The 17,679-nt window shown below is 57.9% G+C and overlaps 3 protein-coding genes across 3 annotated transcripts; 1 reads left to right on the top strand and 2 right to left on the bottom strand.

The window, feature by feature from the left end:
* Nucleotides 1-2,221: 2,221 nt before the first annotated feature.
* On the bottom strand, nt 2,222-5,887 carry BESB_047680 (uncharacterized protein; the record flags this gene model as incomplete). Its single annotated transcript, XM_029363219.1, has 2 exons — nt 2,222-2,567; nt 2,937-5,887. 2 exons carry the CDS (start codon nt 5,885-5,887, stop codon nt 2,222-2,224), a joined length of 3,297 nt encoding a protein of 1,098 aa, XP_029220585.1.
* Nucleotides 5,888-8,670: 2,783 nt separating this feature from the next.
* On the top strand, nt 8,671-10,540 carry BESB_047670 (uncharacterized protein; the record flags this gene model as incomplete). The annotated part of the gene is made up of 4 exons (XM_029363218.1): nt 8,671-8,828; nt 9,322-9,379; nt 9,615-9,776; nt 10,091-10,540. The coding sequence occupies 4 exons, from the start codon at nt 8,671-8,673 to the stop codon at nt 10,538-10,540; spliced, it is 828 nt and encodes a 275-aa protein (XP_029220584.1).
* A 2,837-nt stretch (nt 10,541-13,377) lies between these two features.
* On the bottom strand, nt 13,378-14,654 carry BESB_047660 (actin depolymerizing factor ADF; the record flags this gene model as incomplete). The annotated part of the gene is made up of 2 exons (XM_029363217.1): nt 13,378-13,538; nt 14,459-14,654. 2 exons carry the CDS (start codon nt 14,652-14,654, stop codon nt 13,378-13,380), a joined length of 357 nt encoding a protein of 118 aa, XP_029220583.1.
* Nucleotides 14,655-17,679: the final 3,025 nt, after the last annotated feature.

The raw sequence follows: 17,679 nt of genomic DNA, 5'->3' as shown, positions 1-17,679 counted from the left end.
AGGGCGACGGCAACGAGGACGCAATGGAGCGTGAAGTTCTTCGCGCAGGACTCGTTGGAGCACGAACCCGCGAAGGCGACCCAGGCCGCGCACAGCGTGCTGCCGCGCGGCCGCAGAAACGAGGAAAAAACTACCCCTGGAGATTTGTTCTGAAGTCATCAAAGTCAAATACAGACACACTATGCTATCTAGACGGACGCCAACAAGTGTCGCAGAGGTTAGCATGCCAAGTTTCTGCCGTCGCCTCGGGCGAGGCAGAGACAGCTAGGGGACATGAGAAATGACCTAAAGAGCGGAGACGGAGACACCTCGAGCACGCCTGCTATTCCAGCCGACGTCTTGAAACCAATGTCGGAAAAAGCGACAGCTCGGACAAAGACAAGCGCACATTCCAACGATTGGCTGTCTTCACCGTGGGCATGTGCGTTCTTTGCCTTTTCGCGGAGCCACGGCCTTCGCGTGTCGTCTCATCGAGCCGTTTGTCGGCTCATGGTTTTTTTCTCCCTGGGCACAGCCGTCCTGCCATCTTGCGCGTCTAACTGGATCTTAACAACCTGCGTCTAGGTGAGGAACTCGAAAATGAAGCGTTATGTGGGAAGGATTTCTACGAGGAACTGCGCATGTGATGAGCGTCTCAAGATTCGTGAGACTGCCCTGGCGCCATCAGGGTCCTCCACCGCCGCGTAGGCTTCCCGTTGATGCCACGCGCGGCGCACTATTCTGCTGTTTTCGTTGTGCCTCGGTGCTTTTTGTATGAATCGCGCGAAGTTGGCTAGTGTGAGCCGACGTTGTGTTGCGGGCCTGCTTCGTGACGATATTAGTCAACTCAACGTGGAGCGAAATCAAGTCCTGCCTGAAGTACATAGGCAACCCTCAAGTGCGCCGAGAGTGACTGGTGAGTACAGTCAGCTTTTCCAGTCGATCTGTCTCCTTGGGTGGAGCAGACATGTAGTGATGCGAAACTTCGTTGCTCAGCTTTACGCGTTCGGTACGAAGGGCTTCGCGACCCTGTTGTATCTCTCCGTCGGCGGCGCACAGAAAGAACTGCACACTCACATCTGGCTGAGGGGAGGAGGCACTTAAACCATGCCTTCCCACGCTGCGCGCAAGAAGGACGCCGCTCTGTCGACGTTGTGTAGCGCGCATCTCGTCGTCCTCTATAGAGAATGTCTCCGCTTGTGCCGCACACGACGGATGCAACGAAGCGGTGTGCGACACTCCCATCTCGCGTTCCATCTCACAATTCCCAGCCACAATCTTAGTTTCCATTCTGAGGCCCCCTGGCGTCTGCAGCAAAAACGAGTATGCTTCACGCGGCGGCCGTCAAAAATATCGATACCCTGGAACGCTACAGTTCTCATCTCGTGGGTGCGCACTACACTGGTTTGACACTTCGCTAGCAGCTTCACGTTCACTGTACTGTTGCTACAGCATGACATGCTTCTTTAAGAATGGGCAGAAAGCGAACGCTGAGGGTGCATCGCACTCGCGTCAACCCCAAGGAAATTTGCCGCTGAAAGGACTTAACTAAATGCCTCTGGGAACTTGCTCGAAGCTTCCCACGGCTCCCCTGTTGGGAACTCTCCACAACGGACTTCCGACAGGAAGTGTTTTTCGAATCCTGGCAGAATCAATGGCTACGCCCTGTCTGCCACAGGCCGTTCAGACTAGCGGAAGTTGGGGACGTTGAAGCGGTGGCAGAATGAAAGACACGGTGTAGATTTTTGGGGGAGAAGGGGGAGGGCGGGGGGTGGTACTCAGCTTCCATTCGAACAGCTTGGGAATATGTTACTTGATCCAAAGTCTTTAATTGAGTGCAGAATCGGGAGCGGCCAAACTGTTGCTGAACAGGCCTGCGCACCCCGCCAGCATGCAACACTTTGGTCCAAATGCTCGCGGCTATCATTCAACTGCATTGTTTGGTATTGTGCTATCCAAGCCACAACTGCGTAAATGTACGCAGGCCATACGCAGCTCTCGGATATGACAAATAATGCCGACGGCGCCAGAGACAACGGCTGCTGTGCCTTCGTCCAGCTCGTGTGCAAACGGGTGCATGCTATGAAGATAAAATCAGGAACACCAGACAGTGCAAACCAGGAACAACACTGATCCTGACACACCGAAAAATGGCATCCTTCACGCGAGGGTTCCTCGATTCATTTACGGGCAATTAACATGCACATATCCCGCGACTGCAGACAAAGCTGTGCCGTCGTGCCTAATCGTGTACCACTTGCCTGAGCCAGAGGATGGCACACGCGCAAAGTAAAAAGTAGAAGACGAGTGAACGAAGAATGGCTTTGGACCGCCTGCCGTCGCCATCTGGACGGCAGCAGATATAACGAAAAAAACGGAGAATCATCCGTGAAACAAAAGAGCGCTCCTTCTCATAATCGAAGTCAGATGCACTCGCCCCAGCCACGAAGCGAGATGTCGCCGCTAAAGCCTCCTCTGAGAAGTCGAAAGCTGTAAGATCGTTCATATCCGAGTCGAAATTTGCCATGAAGGAAACGAGATCCGCGTCGGGATCATGGATGGCGCCTCCAATATGTTTCTTCCAACTCCTGTAAAAAGTGCACACAGGCAAAAAACCAACTGACTCAGCCTGGCTAGATTCACAGTATTCCTGAAGGCATGCCGCGGTGTGTTCCGCTTGCGCATCACCAAAAATGCACGACCGCCAGAATGCCTTCAACTGAAAGCTACTGAGATCTGCCGTCACACACCAGCCACTGCAACCCAGTATCCTCTTAGTCCTGCGCAGCGCCCCTAGTCCTACCAAAATACACACAAATCCTCCCTCTGTACGCTTCTGACACAGCATCTTTGCCTCAACGCGCTTGCACCCCGTCCAAAAGGATGCAAAACTCATGCCTCACAACGGCAAGCCTTAAGCTTGAATATGCCTACACTCATGTAAGTGTTACGCTTACTCTGTTCTTTGCAAGGCCCTGAGCTTCGAACCGACGGCAACCAGGTTGATGATTGTGCGCCGTAGGGGTTCACTTTCGTCTCTGTACTTCCGTGCGGTTTCTTTGTGTGTCTCCGCCTGTCTCAAAAGCAGAGTGTACTGTTGCAGCAGGCGTCTCGTCGCAGCTGTCTTCACAGCCAGCTCGTGTCTCGCCTTGGTCGCATCCAAAAAGGTTCGCTGATAGTCGAGCGCGCCCTCCGGTACACCACTCTCTAACTCCCGCCTGCGGCTGCCAGGTCTTAGCTTCCCCGCACTGCTCCTGTCGTTCTTTCGTCTCTCCAGTCCGCTGGACGACGCGTACAAGCCGCTTCTGTCCTTGAGTTGAAACGAACTCTTGCGGCACCACGCCTGCAGCTCCCGATACGCTGGGTCCACTTCTGATCTGTATTCTTGACTCGCGGAGGCTCCCTGGAAAGTTGGTTCGCCAGAAAAGTGCGCCAGGCTATCGTTCCTGCAACTCGTATTCCGCTCCCTCACTCCGTCCATTCTTCGGTGCCGGCGCGCTTGCACTCTCCACTTCCAAGCGTGCCTTCGTTGCTCTCTCGCAGCCCGTCCGCACACGTCTACCGCGAATTCGCCGGTTTCTGCCGCCCGACGGCCTTCCACGTCAGATTCATCTCCGCTGCTTTCGTCCACGCAAAGCGCCCGCAGTTCTTGCAAACTTCCGTGCCCTGTGCATCCCGTGGCGTCAGCGCCAATCTGCTGTGCGTCCTCCGACGTGCCTCGCGCAACCGTCCCTCGGCGCCAGCGCGCCGGATCGGCGGCTCGTCTTTTCCCTCCCTCTGAAAAAAGGTTTAGAGAAGCCCCCCCGTCAGCACACGCTGAGGATACCCCCCGCGTGTCGTCCGCGTCGGAAAGGAGAGAATCCGTCGGCTCGGACCGCCCAGACGGCGAGTTTCGCGCGGGGTGTCTGCCCGGAAAGTCGTGGAGAGAAGCGACTCCCGCGACCCACGCGCCAAGCGCGAACGCATGCGCCTCTCTCTCGCTGGAAGGCGTACCCCCGAACGCCGACCTGTGCTGCGGTTGGGCGGCGAGCGGAGGCGAAAAGCAGTGCGTTGTGTCGTCGGTCCCGCTCGAGGAAGTGTGTCTGCGGTCGTCCTGTTCTTTGTGGTGAGGCTGCGGATCTGCCGTCATCGCGGCACCGCGCCCGTCCAACCGCATGCTGCATCCTTCCGCGTCAAGAAGGCTGACGGATCCCTTGGAAAATATGTGCTCTGGACCGACTGCGTTCGCGACAGACGCGTGGACTCCAACTCCCTGCGGCAGCCCACAGCCCTCGTCGAAGTACCAATCTGGAGCGCGTGGAAGGTAGTCCTGCGCCTTGTTTCGGGTCTTGCATGCAGCACGCGGCTGCGGCGACCCTGCGCGCGGCGTCTCTGCCGGCGTATCCAACAGAAACACAAGTGGAGCCCGGCGTGCGTCCCGGACACGGAGAGACGCCACCCCAGCGCCCTCGGGGGGGCCGTACGGCGCACTTCCGTTAGGTACGCAAACACCCCGCTGTTGCTGCATGTGCAGTCTGGGCTGCGAAGAATCGTCGGAGGCAAGCAGCGGCAGCGGGCGGCCTGTCGCGAGACTCGAGGCAGGCAGAGCCGGCTGCGGAATCTCTCGCCAGGCCCCACCACGGCGATCCGCCCACAAGCTCTGCGTGAGAGGCCCGGTCGCCGAACCGGAGCCTTCTCGAGGTCCACACTGCGCCGAGGACGGATCCTCGATGTCGTCCTGCGCCTCCAGGTCGATTTCGAACTCTTCGCAGCACGCGCGGCTTCCACGTGACTGAACCCTCTCGCGTCTGTGGCTGCTGCCTCCTTCTCTCCTCGCGCTTCCTCCGTCTTCCCACACGCCGCTCGTCGCGTCCCCATCTCTACCGAGCGGTTCCGTTTGCGCCTCGTCCTCTGGCGCGGTCGCGTGCGGCGCCCCGCTTCCCCCGGCGAGCCGCCCCCTCGGCGTCGCTTGAACGCCCGCGTCCCTGCGCTCGTCGCTGGGTCTGTCTTCACTGCCCTTTTCTGGTAGCCGCTCAGGGTCGACGCAGTCTGAGGGCGAGCAGGCGCGCGAACGGGCCGGATGGACGGCAACCGAACCACACCCCGGGAAGGAGCCGTCTCGCTCAAACACAGCAGTCCATCCTGCAGCGACGGACGCCACAGCGGCCGCCGCACTCGCCGCAGCTGCTGCAGCCGCCGCGGCGGCTGCTGCGGCCTGGACGTTAGTAGAGTGGGTGAAGAGGTCAGGCGGCGAGCAAGCCCTGTAGGCATGCAGCTGTGTCTGAGCGTGGTCAGCGTTCCTCGGTTCCGGCGCGCCCAGAGACACCGCCGGCAAAAAAGCGCCAGAGTCCGGGTGCTGAGGGCGAGCGACGGCTGTCGTATGTGCAGCGTCAACCGAGAGCAGAGCTTCCGCCATCTCAGGGCTGCGCTGAGCGTCAAGGCCTCCGGGGTCTCCGAGAGACGATGAAGCAGCCTGAAGCTGTTGGGGGCGCCTCTCGCCGGCCGCGCCCGCTGAACGCGGCGGAGGCTGCAGGGGCGACAGCCTGCGGAGGCCCGACGCGTTGAGACATGCAGACGCAGCACTAGGGGATGTCGGGGGCAGCGAGTCGTGGCTTGGCGACAGACAGAAAGTCGAGGCGTAGCTCTGCGTGTTCGAACAGGCGGAAGCTTGCGGCGAAAAAGGCAGGTCGCATTCGCCTACCTCCGTCGCCAGGCTGCCTGTGGAGTCTGTCCGGCGGAGATGACATGCGGTGCCGGGTTTGCTGGGAAACATGTCTGCGTCGGGGCTTCCGGCATCGGTCGCAGCGCAGCCTTCAGAAATCTGCTGCGTGCGTGGCTGAGGAGCACAGTGCACAGAGGCGACCCCCGCTGCTTCCGCTCCCGGGGGCGCCGCGCAGGCCCGCGAGAAACCACAGTCTTCTCTGTTCATGGTGCTGCCAGGGGCGACCGGAGACGCCTTCCCGGCGTCCTCTGGAGGCGTCGAGCGAAACGACCCGCTCGAAAGCGGGGCGCGGCTCCCTCCCTGCAGTGGAGCCCGCCACCGATTTCGACTGTTGACAGAAGGACCACGGACGCCTGGGCCTAGAGACGTTGGCGATCCACGTGAAAGTCGGCGACGAGAAACCCGCTCGAACTGAGGGACCCCCGCCGAGTCGCATGGATTCTGTCGACGTCCCCTCCCACGTGCGCGAGTGACGCGACAATGAATCCAGCGCCAACCCAGACGTACGCCGCGAGAGAAAGAGTAGAGGAAGGACGCCGGGAAATGACGAAATGAGGCGAAGCAACAGAACAACAAAGATCTCGCGCATCAGGCACGACGCTCCGTCCACGCTTCTACCGCGGCTGAAAGCCGCGCACCTTCCACGGCTCGCTCAGACTCACAGAAAAGGGCCCCTAACCCTTGCGTGCACCTGTGAACATCCACCTCTTTTGCACAACACCGCCGATGGGGTTCGCGTGCGGTGGCACGGCCGTTTCTGAGTCTACAAAGCATCGACAAGCAGCAGGTGACCTCCACGCAGAGCCCAACATGCGGAAAAAAAAGTCGAGCCAGCGGAAGGCCGAAGCTCTGGAGCGTCGCCCTGCTTCATATGTCACAGGAGCGTGTACTTCAAATGGGCTCAACAACCGAACTTTCGAAGGGAAGCCCCGCGTCGAAGAAACGGGGAGCTGGCCGTTCCGCGTGGTGTGGTTCAGCGGAGAGAGCCGGAAATAAAAGGCAGGCGCTGCGTCACACGGTCGGTGCAAACAGCTACCGTTGTACGCGACAAAGGGAAAGAAAGGGGAGACTTACCGACGCAAACCAGCCGCCCCTCCGTACCCCCGCGAATGCCGCTGAGACGCAATACTGCGACGCTTTCTGGAGATGGGTGAGCCAGCGCCAAGCGCTTGCCCACGAAATGCACGAGTCCTGAAAATGGGAACTCTCTAGCAGGGTAGAAATACGTGCGAACTGATTGCACGAAAGATTAGCGGCGGTTGTCCCTCCAAAGCTTAAAACTTCTTATAGGCCTCCTCACTCTCGCTTGGCGTACAACCGAAGTGGCCTCCGTACCCCGAGGCGGAGACGCGAGGGTTGGGTGGCGAGAGACACTCAAACGTAGAGTGGAAGAGGACGACGGCAAAGTGGATCGGTCAGGCGGGAAACAAGAAACAAACATCACTTCCAGGCGACCACAAGGGAAACTGAAACATGTTCGGGTTCCGTCCCTCTCCATGTTCATGAGGAGCGACATCGGAGCGTCGAGTTTGTGGCTGGCTAGTCGCGCCTGGGGGTGGCGAGGGGGGACCCGGGGAAAAAGCGCAGGGTAGGGAGGCACTAACCGGAAAATCAGCGGTTCAGAGAGATTGGAGAGGCTGAAGAACGAGAGGCGCGTCCACAGAACGGACCGTAGCTTTTCGTAGAGTTGCTGCGGCGTTCTCTGTCGCCCGTCTCCTTCCAAGCGCAGCCGCGTCCATATTGAGGCGGTACGCATCGGCGCGCTCGCACGCGCATGTGCGCCGCGACGAAAGTCTGCGAGATTCACGCGGAGAGCAGCAGGAAAAGAGAGCCCGTCCCGTTTACGCACGCCGCCGGCGCCGGTTGGTGGCGAACCGAGTGCTTGTGTGCCGTTCGACGCCACTTGTCCACCGAATGCAAGTGTTTTCTCCGCAAGGCCACGGGAGTGCGGTGCTGAGAAACGGGCTTCGGATCCAACGGAGAAGTCTTTTTCGAATGCGGTGGACGCCTAAGCGGCGGCTCTGTCTGCCTGACCGCCGGTCTCTGCACACACTGAGTTCGCAACAGTCTGTCGAGGCAGAAAACAACCGTTTCTTTCCTCTGCGCTCTCGATTCCCGAGGACGAGGCTCCAAAACGGTCTCCCTGTACAGCAATTGCACAGACCCATCTTCGGCGTCCTTCCACTCTCTAGCGTCGTGGGTGGTTTGTCTTTTCTCACTTTCGCGGCCTTGCAAACGCTCTTTTTGGTGTGGTTTCATCGAGCTCGGGCTGCGGCGGCCCTGACCTCCAAACAGATTCTGTGTCTGCGTTTTTTCAGACGCCGCCGAACGTTATCCTCGAGTCTTCTCCAGTCTCGTGCTCCCGAGAGTGCAGCGGCGTTCCCGCCCACTCAGTGACTGAACTGCTTGCGAGGGAGGGTTGCCGGTGAGTTTTTCGGGCGCCGCCGTTGAAGGAACGAACGTCGCTTTCCGTTTTTTTCTACAAGCTCTCTCGCTGTTTAGCGTTGGGGGTGACCCAGCCCTTCTACTTTCGATCCGTTTCTCCCAGGTGGACGGGCCCCTGCGGAGAGCCTGAACGTGCTGCGCGGGGGGGTCGCTCTCCGCCCTTCCCAGACTCGCGGCCGCGACGCGTCTCTCCAAGCGTCACAGTCGTCTGCCTCTCTGAGTGCCTTCCTTTCTTCGAGCGACCGAGCGCGGCCCTAGTCTCTTCTTTTTCGGCTTCGGCACCTCTTCGTGGAAGTGCATAGACACCCTGTAGACCGTCAGTCGTGCTCGCTGCGCAAGGGTTGTGTGCCGAGCCTGTTCACGCCCCGCCGCCGCAGCTCGGCAGTCTGGTCGCTCTACGCGCATGTGTAGAATAACTCTGTTTGCGAGTGAAGAGGCGCTGTGTGCCTGAGCCGCTAGACACTCTGCGTGTGTGACTCGCCTCCTGTGGACCTCTCTCGAGGGAACTCCAGTTCGCTTCTTCTGCGCCGCGCGACGTCTCCAAGATGCGAAACTGCTTGGGAACGCGCCTGTACGGCGAAGGCCCCCGAGGCCTCGATTTAACGTACCGCGACTGCCTCAAGCTACTCGTGCCCTTCGGATGGACGGTCGCCGCCTGCTGCATTTTCGCGTACTATTGCATCGAACCCATCGCCAACAGCCGGTGAGGCTCTTGCACGAGCGTGACACCCATCGTCTTCCAGGCATCTTCTCCGCGGATGGCGGGTTGAGCGTTAGGTAGCAAGGGCTTTCTGAAGCGCGGGCTCATCCACAGAAGACGGGAAACACGTTTGCGGGTGCACTCGGCCGCTGTCGTCGACCGATGAAGCGGACCGTGTCCCACCGCAATCACTACCATTGACGTGTCTAGCCTGTGTTGGAGATTAGATCTGCTTCGTAGAGTTGAGCGAGGTAGCTAGCCAATCGTGTTTTGCATGGCGCCAGCGCTGAGTACGAGGCTGTTTAAGGTTTCGGATGTCTTTCATGCTGCTTCGCCGCCAGGTGCTTGTGGCGCTCCTGTCGGCCTCTGTTGTGTGGAGTCAAGGGATTCATGTCTCGTCAGCTCCGCGGAAATTCGCAGTTTTTGTCCGTGTGTGTTGCATCGTGGCAGCGTTGCTGGGCAGTTTTTCGTCTTCTTTGATCCGCTTTCTGTGCAGCTTCCCGAAGACCATTCCCATGTACTGGAGCTTGATCTCCGCTTTCCCGGCCTTTATGGTGAGTTGCGTATGCGCCGCGATACTAGTCAGAATCCGGTAGAGCGGGAAGCTGTGCTTGTTTTCAACTGTGTGTGGATCCTCTGTTCAGTTCTGGTGACCACGAAAACGTGTGGAGGAGGAGGCACGACTTGTTGTGAAAGACCGGGGGTTGTATGCGGTGTACGCCACGCACCCGGTGTGGCGGGGACCGAGTTACGACGCGTGTGTGTGTGGATTCTTTTTGTTTTTCGCAGACCGCACTCAATACTTTCGTCTTCCACAGGGACGCCGTCGTCCAGTCTGGGCTCTCGCGGGTGGCTCTGGCTGAACTTACGCAAGTCGTGCGGCTGATTTCAGTTATCGGCGTCTTCACGTTCATCACTCTCGCTGTCGCGAGCGCGATCCAACTTGCGCAGGTGAGCAAAGCCGCACTCGTGCCGCGTCTGGCTGTGGTGCCTGCCTGCGGTGCGCAGACCCCCGTGTCGGTGCCGCTTCAGTGATCGTGTGCGGGGGAGGGGAGGGGGCGGGGCATGGGGGTCTTGTGCCGTCGGACGTTTCGGCGCACGTACGCCTGCGTCTGCCTCGCCCGTGTCGCGGGGCGCAAAAGCCCAAAAGAGCGAGGAGCCTCCGGCGCTGTCTGGGCTGTCAGATGTTGACTGCGCTCCTGCTGTGTCTGAATGTGATGGCGTGTGTGTGTCTGCGGTCCCCCGCGGTCTCTCTTTGGATGCAGTGTCGTCTCTGCACCAACGACAGCTACAAGGAGAACGTGGTTTGGTGTGGTGTGTCGCTGGCGTGGATGGTGGTGATGGCCGTGACGACGCCGACAGCGAGGCACTTTTCCAAGTTGATCTTCCGCCACGAGACCTTCCAGGAGCAGGCGGGCGGGTTGACGCCGACGCTGTGTTGCACGTCCTCTGAGGCGCCGCCCTCGCTGCGCCCAGTCCCCTGGGGCTCCGTGGGCCCCCACCACGGCGCCGCCGCGGCGGACGGGGCGTACGTCGTGACGACAGGCTACCCCGCGGACGGGGGGGCACGGACGCTGCGAGTGGCTGGCGACCACGCAGCGGAGGACGACTACATTCGCGCTGCTGCCGGCGCGTCGCCTGGGCAAGTCGTGACCGGCAAAGTCTCCTCCAAGGCAGAAAGCAAGCTCGACGACCAGGGATCGGGAAGCACCTGAACCCGGAAGCCTACGAGGGGGAGAGAAGCAGGCACGCCCAGCCGAAGCGAGCGCTGAGCGGCTCCTGAAAGGCAACAGACAACTGGAGGTGTTGGAGGGCAACACGCGCACGCCCGCGAGCTTCTCCTCACGAGAATGTCCGTAGTGCAACTAGTGGTGAAATATCTGTGCAGGCCACGCAGGGTGTAAGCGAGCGCCCAGTTTCTGCGGGGCTGGCAAGGGAATCTGGCGTTCGGGCGCGCACAGCCCTCCAGCAACGCAGTCGAGGCCGAGGCACAAAGTAGTCCCTACGAGGAAGGGCACGGCTTTGATATGCGAAGACAAGGAAGCTCGTGTCGACGGAGGTGCGGGGGGCCTGGGGGAGCAGAGGCGCGGTGCAGTCTGGGAAATATGACTCAGACCGTGTTTTGGCTGGTGGGGGAGACGCGGTGAGGAGAGACCCCGATGCCCGACGGCAGTGCTGAAGCGGTATGTGGCTGCCATCGTGCACGCCAGCAGAGAGAGAGACGTTCAGCTAAGATGCTCTGATGACGCTTCGTGATTCGCGTGGAAGGGGGCACGCTTTCACGGCCAGCGGTGCTCCAGGCGTGTGTGAATTGGTGCGACTGTAGGGCGAAGGACGCCCGGGGGTATGCAAGTGTGGGTGTGGCTTCCGCAGTTGTGTACAGGGTATCATGTGCATAGGTGGAGCCGCTCGGCAAAGATCTGCCAAGTTCGAACTGCACGATTCTGAGGTGTGCCGGTTGGTAGGGCGCATGCGCCGTACATGGGTTCAGCAAGCGACCTGCCGGGTGATCGAGACTGAGCTGACCTCTCTATGTAGTGAAAACTGCGGTGGAGCACGCGCTGCACTCATCTTGTGACAGCCCCCGCCCAATGGCGGGGAGCTGAGAGACCGGAGATGACTGCGTCATCGACGCCGGTGTCTGCGCCCGGTGGGATGACATCGTCTGCAGTCGCGGAGCAACTTTTTTCGGCTGTGTAAGGGCATGAGTGCTGCAGAGAATGACCTCGCGAAGCAGTTGGAAGGGTTCCGTGGTTCTGTTACTTTTGAGTGTAACATGATGGGCCAAAAATAACGAGAAGTCGGGGCAAGCTGGTGTGTGTAGTGTCACGTCTTTTGAAGTATTTTTGCTTACTTACGTGAAATGCGAGCCCCAGAGGTAAGGGTAAACTGTCGGTGATTGGTGGTTACCCGGCTTGGCAGTGGCTTCTGATCACGGCGTGGGAATTTGAGGGCACCTGGAACACCAGGAAAGCCTGTGTGACGGACTAGCTCAGGCAGCCGTCGCCCAGATCTTTACTGACGTGCCCTGTCTTTCAATCTTCCTATAAAAAGCGCGCTACTCTTCTTCGTAACTGCGCCTTAGAGGCTGTGAACGCGGTACTGTGGCTAACGAGCGCGCTTCACATCCGGATGCTTGGTGGAATAATCGGTGAACATACACGCGTCGATTCCTGGCGCAGGCTTCTTTCAGCCTCTCTAGCTAGTGTTCCGTGAGCAGCCTGAGGACGAGCTCTGATTTCCACTGTGTGTCGAGCTCTTCAGTTTCCTTTTCTCGCTTCATGCCATTGTGTTTTTGAGTCACAGGATGATGACAGGCGCGTATTCTTTCGCCCGTGTCCGCCTCGCCCCCCCTCCTTACGTCTTCATACACGCTTGTTTTTTCCAGTTCGTTGGCGGTGTTGAGGGTCGCGTCACAGACTCCGATTGCGAAGGCGTGTTACTCATCCGCTTTCGGAGGAACGGTGACAGCCCCCTCACAATTGTAGCCGCCTTCAGGGAAAACAAACTGTGTAGGGGACCGTCTTTTCGTCTTTGGTGGAGAGTCAACCGGGTGCTCAGCGCCAGTTGGCCAGAGCACATGTGAACTACGTGAAACACGTGTGGCGTGGAGACGCTTTCACTCGTTTCCACCGGGGAGCCGGACAGATCTATAAATCCCGTCGCAGATGTACCGCCAAAACCATTCTCTAGGTGTTGGTGGTTTTCTGAAGTACAAGACGTGTAGGAAAAGCGGGCAAAACTGTGCGTCAGCCTTTTTTAGGCGTATCTCTTATGGTACCGCGTCAGACTCCGTTCGCTAGACACCACCACAGACTGCGGAAGCCTCCAGAGGCGCCAGGACAGCCCAATAGATACGGGTGACAGTATTTGCTGACTGGCTGGCTCACATTTCAAAGCACTGCTACGCAGTCAAAATGAATATCGCTCTGTGGCAACGCGAACTGCAGCTGCCGCACAATACTTCACCTATCCAGTGAATCTGCTCTTCCGGAATCCTCGAGACCAGAACTAAAATCGTGTGGCACAGCGCCGTGTCGCGGGGCGGAAGATGTGGGTGGGTGGGTGATCGCGAGCTGATAGGATCTACCAGCTCACGTCCCCCACGCGCATTGAAAAACCGACAACATACGGGCCCCACTGCCGCGCTGGAGCATCCAGTGCGGGTTGGTTAGCCCGGGTATTTTGCTGCAGCCACCAGGCCTTCTTCGACGGAAGAGTCTGCATATGTTTACCACCATGTAAGCCAGACAGCCTGGAACTGAAACATGGGAAACGTTTACGCTATATATACTTTAAGTCCTTGGAGTGGCGACAGCCACTCCAAAACAGTACAAAACGAGCGAAAGAAAATCTTCGTCGAAAACACGACTCTCTTTAGACGACGTTACATACAAAAAGACACGGAACAAGTCACCTTCTTCTGCTGGCGCAACGTCGAAGAATGTAGCGGGCATCCGCCTGTGTCATTCAACTCCCGATGACCTCCTGCCGGCGGAAAAGAAGAAACGCGCCCGGTCTGAATGAACTCTTTCGTACAGGGTTACACCCTTCACGAAAGGGAGTCGAGGTCGCTCGGCTCGTGGGCTTCCAACGCGACAGCAGTCGCTCCATCCAACTTCTTCAGCAGCGCGTCCTTGGAAGAGGCGTAGGTCATTCTCGGCTTGACGGGAGCGTTGTCGGGGCACCAGAGAACGAACTGGATCTTGTTGCCTGAAAAGAGGACCAAAAAAGGCACCAGGCGTGCAAGATAGGAGGGTTCTAGCACTTCAAAACAACAAATACACGTGTCACATTTTTTTTGAGGAATTGTCAGCCTTCAGTCGCTACCCGCACCGGTCTACCTTGTGCGGACCTAAAACCGGATCAACTTGTGGAAACCGTCGACAGTCAGAAAAGCACATCCTTTCCACCTGACGCTCGGAGTTCCGTCATCAAAAAAAGACGCCGCGCGGGACAACGCGGAAGGCAGGTAAATCCATGCCCACGGCGTTGGTACCACTCCGCCCATATTAGCATTGTCAGTTTGAGCTCCGCTTTGATTCGCTCCATCACACGAAAGAGGGCTCTACTTGCTACAAGCAGGAAGAGATATCGCAACAGTAAACGTGACTGGAAAAATGAATAACTGCACTGAACCATGGGAGTTTACCGCCCACGGGGCCCAGATTGTATCCTGGTTTGTTGCTTCTGACGGAGATGCCGATAATACCAGAATCACAGAAAAAAAACTGATATGTTGCGGGAAGCCCCCCTTCGGCAGACTGCCCTTCGTGGGGGACAGTTATCTAGGCCACTGCGAAGGCGCTAGTGCCGAAAGAGTCATGTGCCACCATACACTGGAAGAAGGAATCACACTCTCAGAAAATATTGCACACAAGCACCAACCGAGGGCAAGCTCGGTGGGATAAGTGATAAGACCGGTGCTTTCGCCCGGGAACCTGCAATACCAGTGAACTATGCTCACGCAAACTCCTCGCCAGCGCACGAGGCCTGAGGTGTCAGGTGAACAATGCCAAAAGCAACCAGCTCTCCAGCGGGCGGAAAGCTTTTTGCGCGCCACACATTGCGACGTAAAAACCAGGCACGTACACAAGGAAAGGGGAAGAATAGTGTGGAAATACAGCACCTACCGCAGTCATACACGCCGAAGCGGCAGTCATCCTTGGGCAGAGCGGACTTGAACTCCGACGCATCGCCCTTTCCTTCCTTCTCGACAACGATCTTGGTGCTGTCGATCTTGTAGACGATCCATTTCAGCGTCTTGCGGATCTTCAATTCGTTGAACCGCGAGACGCAGTTCTCGTCCACACCCATGCCAGACGCCATCTTGATTACAGTGTTGAAAAAAAGCACGCGAAAGGGTAGTGTCGACTTGCAATAAAAAGTAGAAAAAAAGTGAGAGGAAACGAAGAGAAGCGGAAGAAAGCGCTAACAACAGGAGAGTAGAAACCGCGGCGCTACACAGCCTGCTTATGCGCACATACCGTCCTCCCGCGCTGCGGGTTGCCTGACCATCTCCCAACGCGCCTATAATGTGATGCGCGGGTTTCGCTCCACGGCTTCGCTCCACGCGGCGGCAGCGGCCCGGCTTCTTGGTCGTTCATCCAGGCCAGACGCTCCGGAGCAACTGCCACCCGCCGCGCATCCCAGAGAAAACGCTTCGCAACGTTCCCGTCACCACCCCCGGAGGCCAACGCCTGAGTGGCTGTGCGCGCAACTCGTTCGTTAACGTGTCCCTTGGCTTGTCGGCAAGAGAGCGGTAGCACGCGTCGTTGCCGACGGAGTGGAGCACACCAGCCCACCACATCCCCCGCCGCCTCGCCGGGACAGTAACGGCGCTTGAAGTCGGGTACGACCGCGCAGCGCCGACGACTGAAGTTTGCGACTGGCGGGAGAAATGCTCATGCCGGCTGTTTCGCCCACACCTCGCTGCTAGCAGCCGGCTGCGGGTGCGCCTCACGATTTGTGGCGCAGGGGTGATGAACAAAGCCCCGCTCTCGCGTAGATTCTGCAGGTCCGGTGAACAAGCTAGATGCTTCCGGGTTCACCTGAGCGGCAGCGCTCGCAGGAACGTTTCCTGCGGATAGAAGCTGCTATGCATATGGATGACCGGGTTTCTGTGCGCAGGCGGGAGCTGCAAGTGTCCAAGTGCATCTAAGCCCTCACGTCAGTGGAGGTCCACATCAGGGATAAGATGCAAGTGGAAACGACGGTTTTTGCATGCCCTGCCGCACGAAAGAACGCGGGTGGATCGGCTGCGAAGCAGACGGTGGCACCACTTTTTCTGTGTTGTGTACACAGCCAGCGGGCGATTGAGGGAGACTGTAGCAGTCAGTTTCAGACTAGGCATCCCACGCAGGATGAAGGCTCGCAGGGTGTGTTGAGGCTTCCTTTTTTAGAGTCAGCGCTCAGAGTTCCACGTGACGAACGGGCGATTGTCGCGCCTGGGCCGCCGCCTTTAGCGTCGACTCGCGACGCGGAAGGCGTGTGACGGTCACCGGGCTGGGCACCTTTCGGCGGTTGATCATCTCTAGCAGCCCGAATCCTCATGGCGGCTGTTTCGGGTCGCGGGAAAAGGGTTTTGAACGTTCTCTCAGCGTTAATATGGAGGGCAGTAAATATGCTTCGTGGTAAATGCTCGTTCGTCGCTCAAAGGGAGGCCCGCTACCCCGGAGGCAGTCTGCCACCATTGAAGAAGAGAAGATGGCCTATAGGTCACAGTGGCAGTTAGAGGAAAGTCCGCTACTCGCAAGCGAGAGAGTGGCGCAAGTCCTACAAGAGGACGATAGCTTGTGTTGCTGCAGACACTGCAGTTTGAGACCGTGACGTCACAGATCTAGCGGGGGCATCTAAATTTCGGTGCAGGCCGCGCAGTCACGTGTCGCCGATCACTAATATAATCAACTTCACAAACGTTATCGAACCATCAGAGGTTTTTCTGTAGTGTTTACCCTCACTTCGTGTGCGACTATATGACGGTATTACTCCGAAGCTCAGTCAACTAGGAAAGGAGATGGTGGTTTCTGACTCTCGCTCGCCGCATTCCTTCGCCCACCAGTCGCGATACTCACACTCCCAAGGGCAGGCGGGATCGTAGCCACTGGAGGTTCCACACAGGATGATTCCACGCCAAAGCTTGCAGAGAGTTTCTACTACAGAAAAACCAAGGGGTGTCATACCGCCTGTGGCACAGCCAGATGAGCAGCGCTCAGTCTGTGGTATTCCTTTGTTTCCAAGAGCACCCACGAGCATCGGTGTACTCTGGATCGAATTTGTAGGTCGCAGGAACAGGGGACTCGCAGACTGCCATATAACAAAGACTCCCTCTACACCTTCCCGATTGAGCGAGAATGCGTTATTCTCCCTAGTGTCCCTTCTTTTACGGTCAGGACACCAGCGTTACCCTGCGCCCCCAGGCTCAAGCTCTGAAATACTCGTCGTTGGCCATGTTCATTCTTCGCTTTTGGGGTAAAACACAGCACTCCTATGCTTTCGCAAGGGCAAGGATACCACCCCGCCTGGGCTATGGATTTGGGGCATCCACACGCAGAGCAACGGACCTAGCCTATGACCGTTGACAACGCAGAAACAGTTCGGTGCCGTGACAGTCGCCGCGGCAACATGTGTACGCACTGAGGTGACGAAGCGGGGTGGAAAGACTGTAGCTATGAGTAGGCTTTACCCTCAGCACTCTTTCCACTACCTGCCAGCAAATCCTTTCGGTACCGTAGGCTTCCCTATACTCTCTTGTGGGAGCATTCCGAATAGTCACTCCAGCAACAAGCAAACCGCTCTAGCATTGTGTACATCCGACGTATCCTGGGCGTAGGAATGTTGATCCACGTGCTCAATACGTTCCACGTCAGCAGATAATCTCTCGTTCAACTGGGTTCACATTGACGAAGAAATGTACGTAAGCTTACTTGAGGGCGTTGCCCACGAACTCCGTTTCTGTCAGAGCATGAGTGAACCACTGTTTCGCTTCAGCATTCGTGAGTAGCGCGTGCTGGAAATGTGGAGGATCACCTTGCCGTTTGGCGGTTGCATTCGTGCAAAGTACATTTGACTTCATTCACTAGGATATATCAAAATTTTACTACGGCGATCTGGCCGCGTGACTCGAGATATGGAAGTAGAGGTTAGAGTTTCTGATATGTTGAGTTGCTACAACAGCCCGCGGCGAGCTAGCAAGCGAAGTGTCGGTCAGCTCATCGTCACTCCATTGCTTCGATGAGCCTCATCAGCCCCTAATATTCAAATCCTGTGATGCTGGAGTATATATTGTTGGGAACGTGTAGTCCTAGCCCAGAAGTGCTGATGTCGCGCTGCCGAGAACCACCAATATGGCAGC

The sequence above is a fragment of the Besnoitia besnoiti genome, chromosome III, assembly GCF_002563875.1.
Source record: "Besnoitia besnoiti strain Bb-Ger1 chromosome III, whole genome shotgun sequence".
NCBI lineage: Eukaryota > Apicomplexa > Conoidasida > Eucoccidiorida > Sarcocystidae > Besnoitia > Besnoitia besnoiti.
The sequence above is the reverse complement of the archived record's forward strand: the minus strand, read 5'-3'. Positions and strand labels throughout refer to the sequence as shown.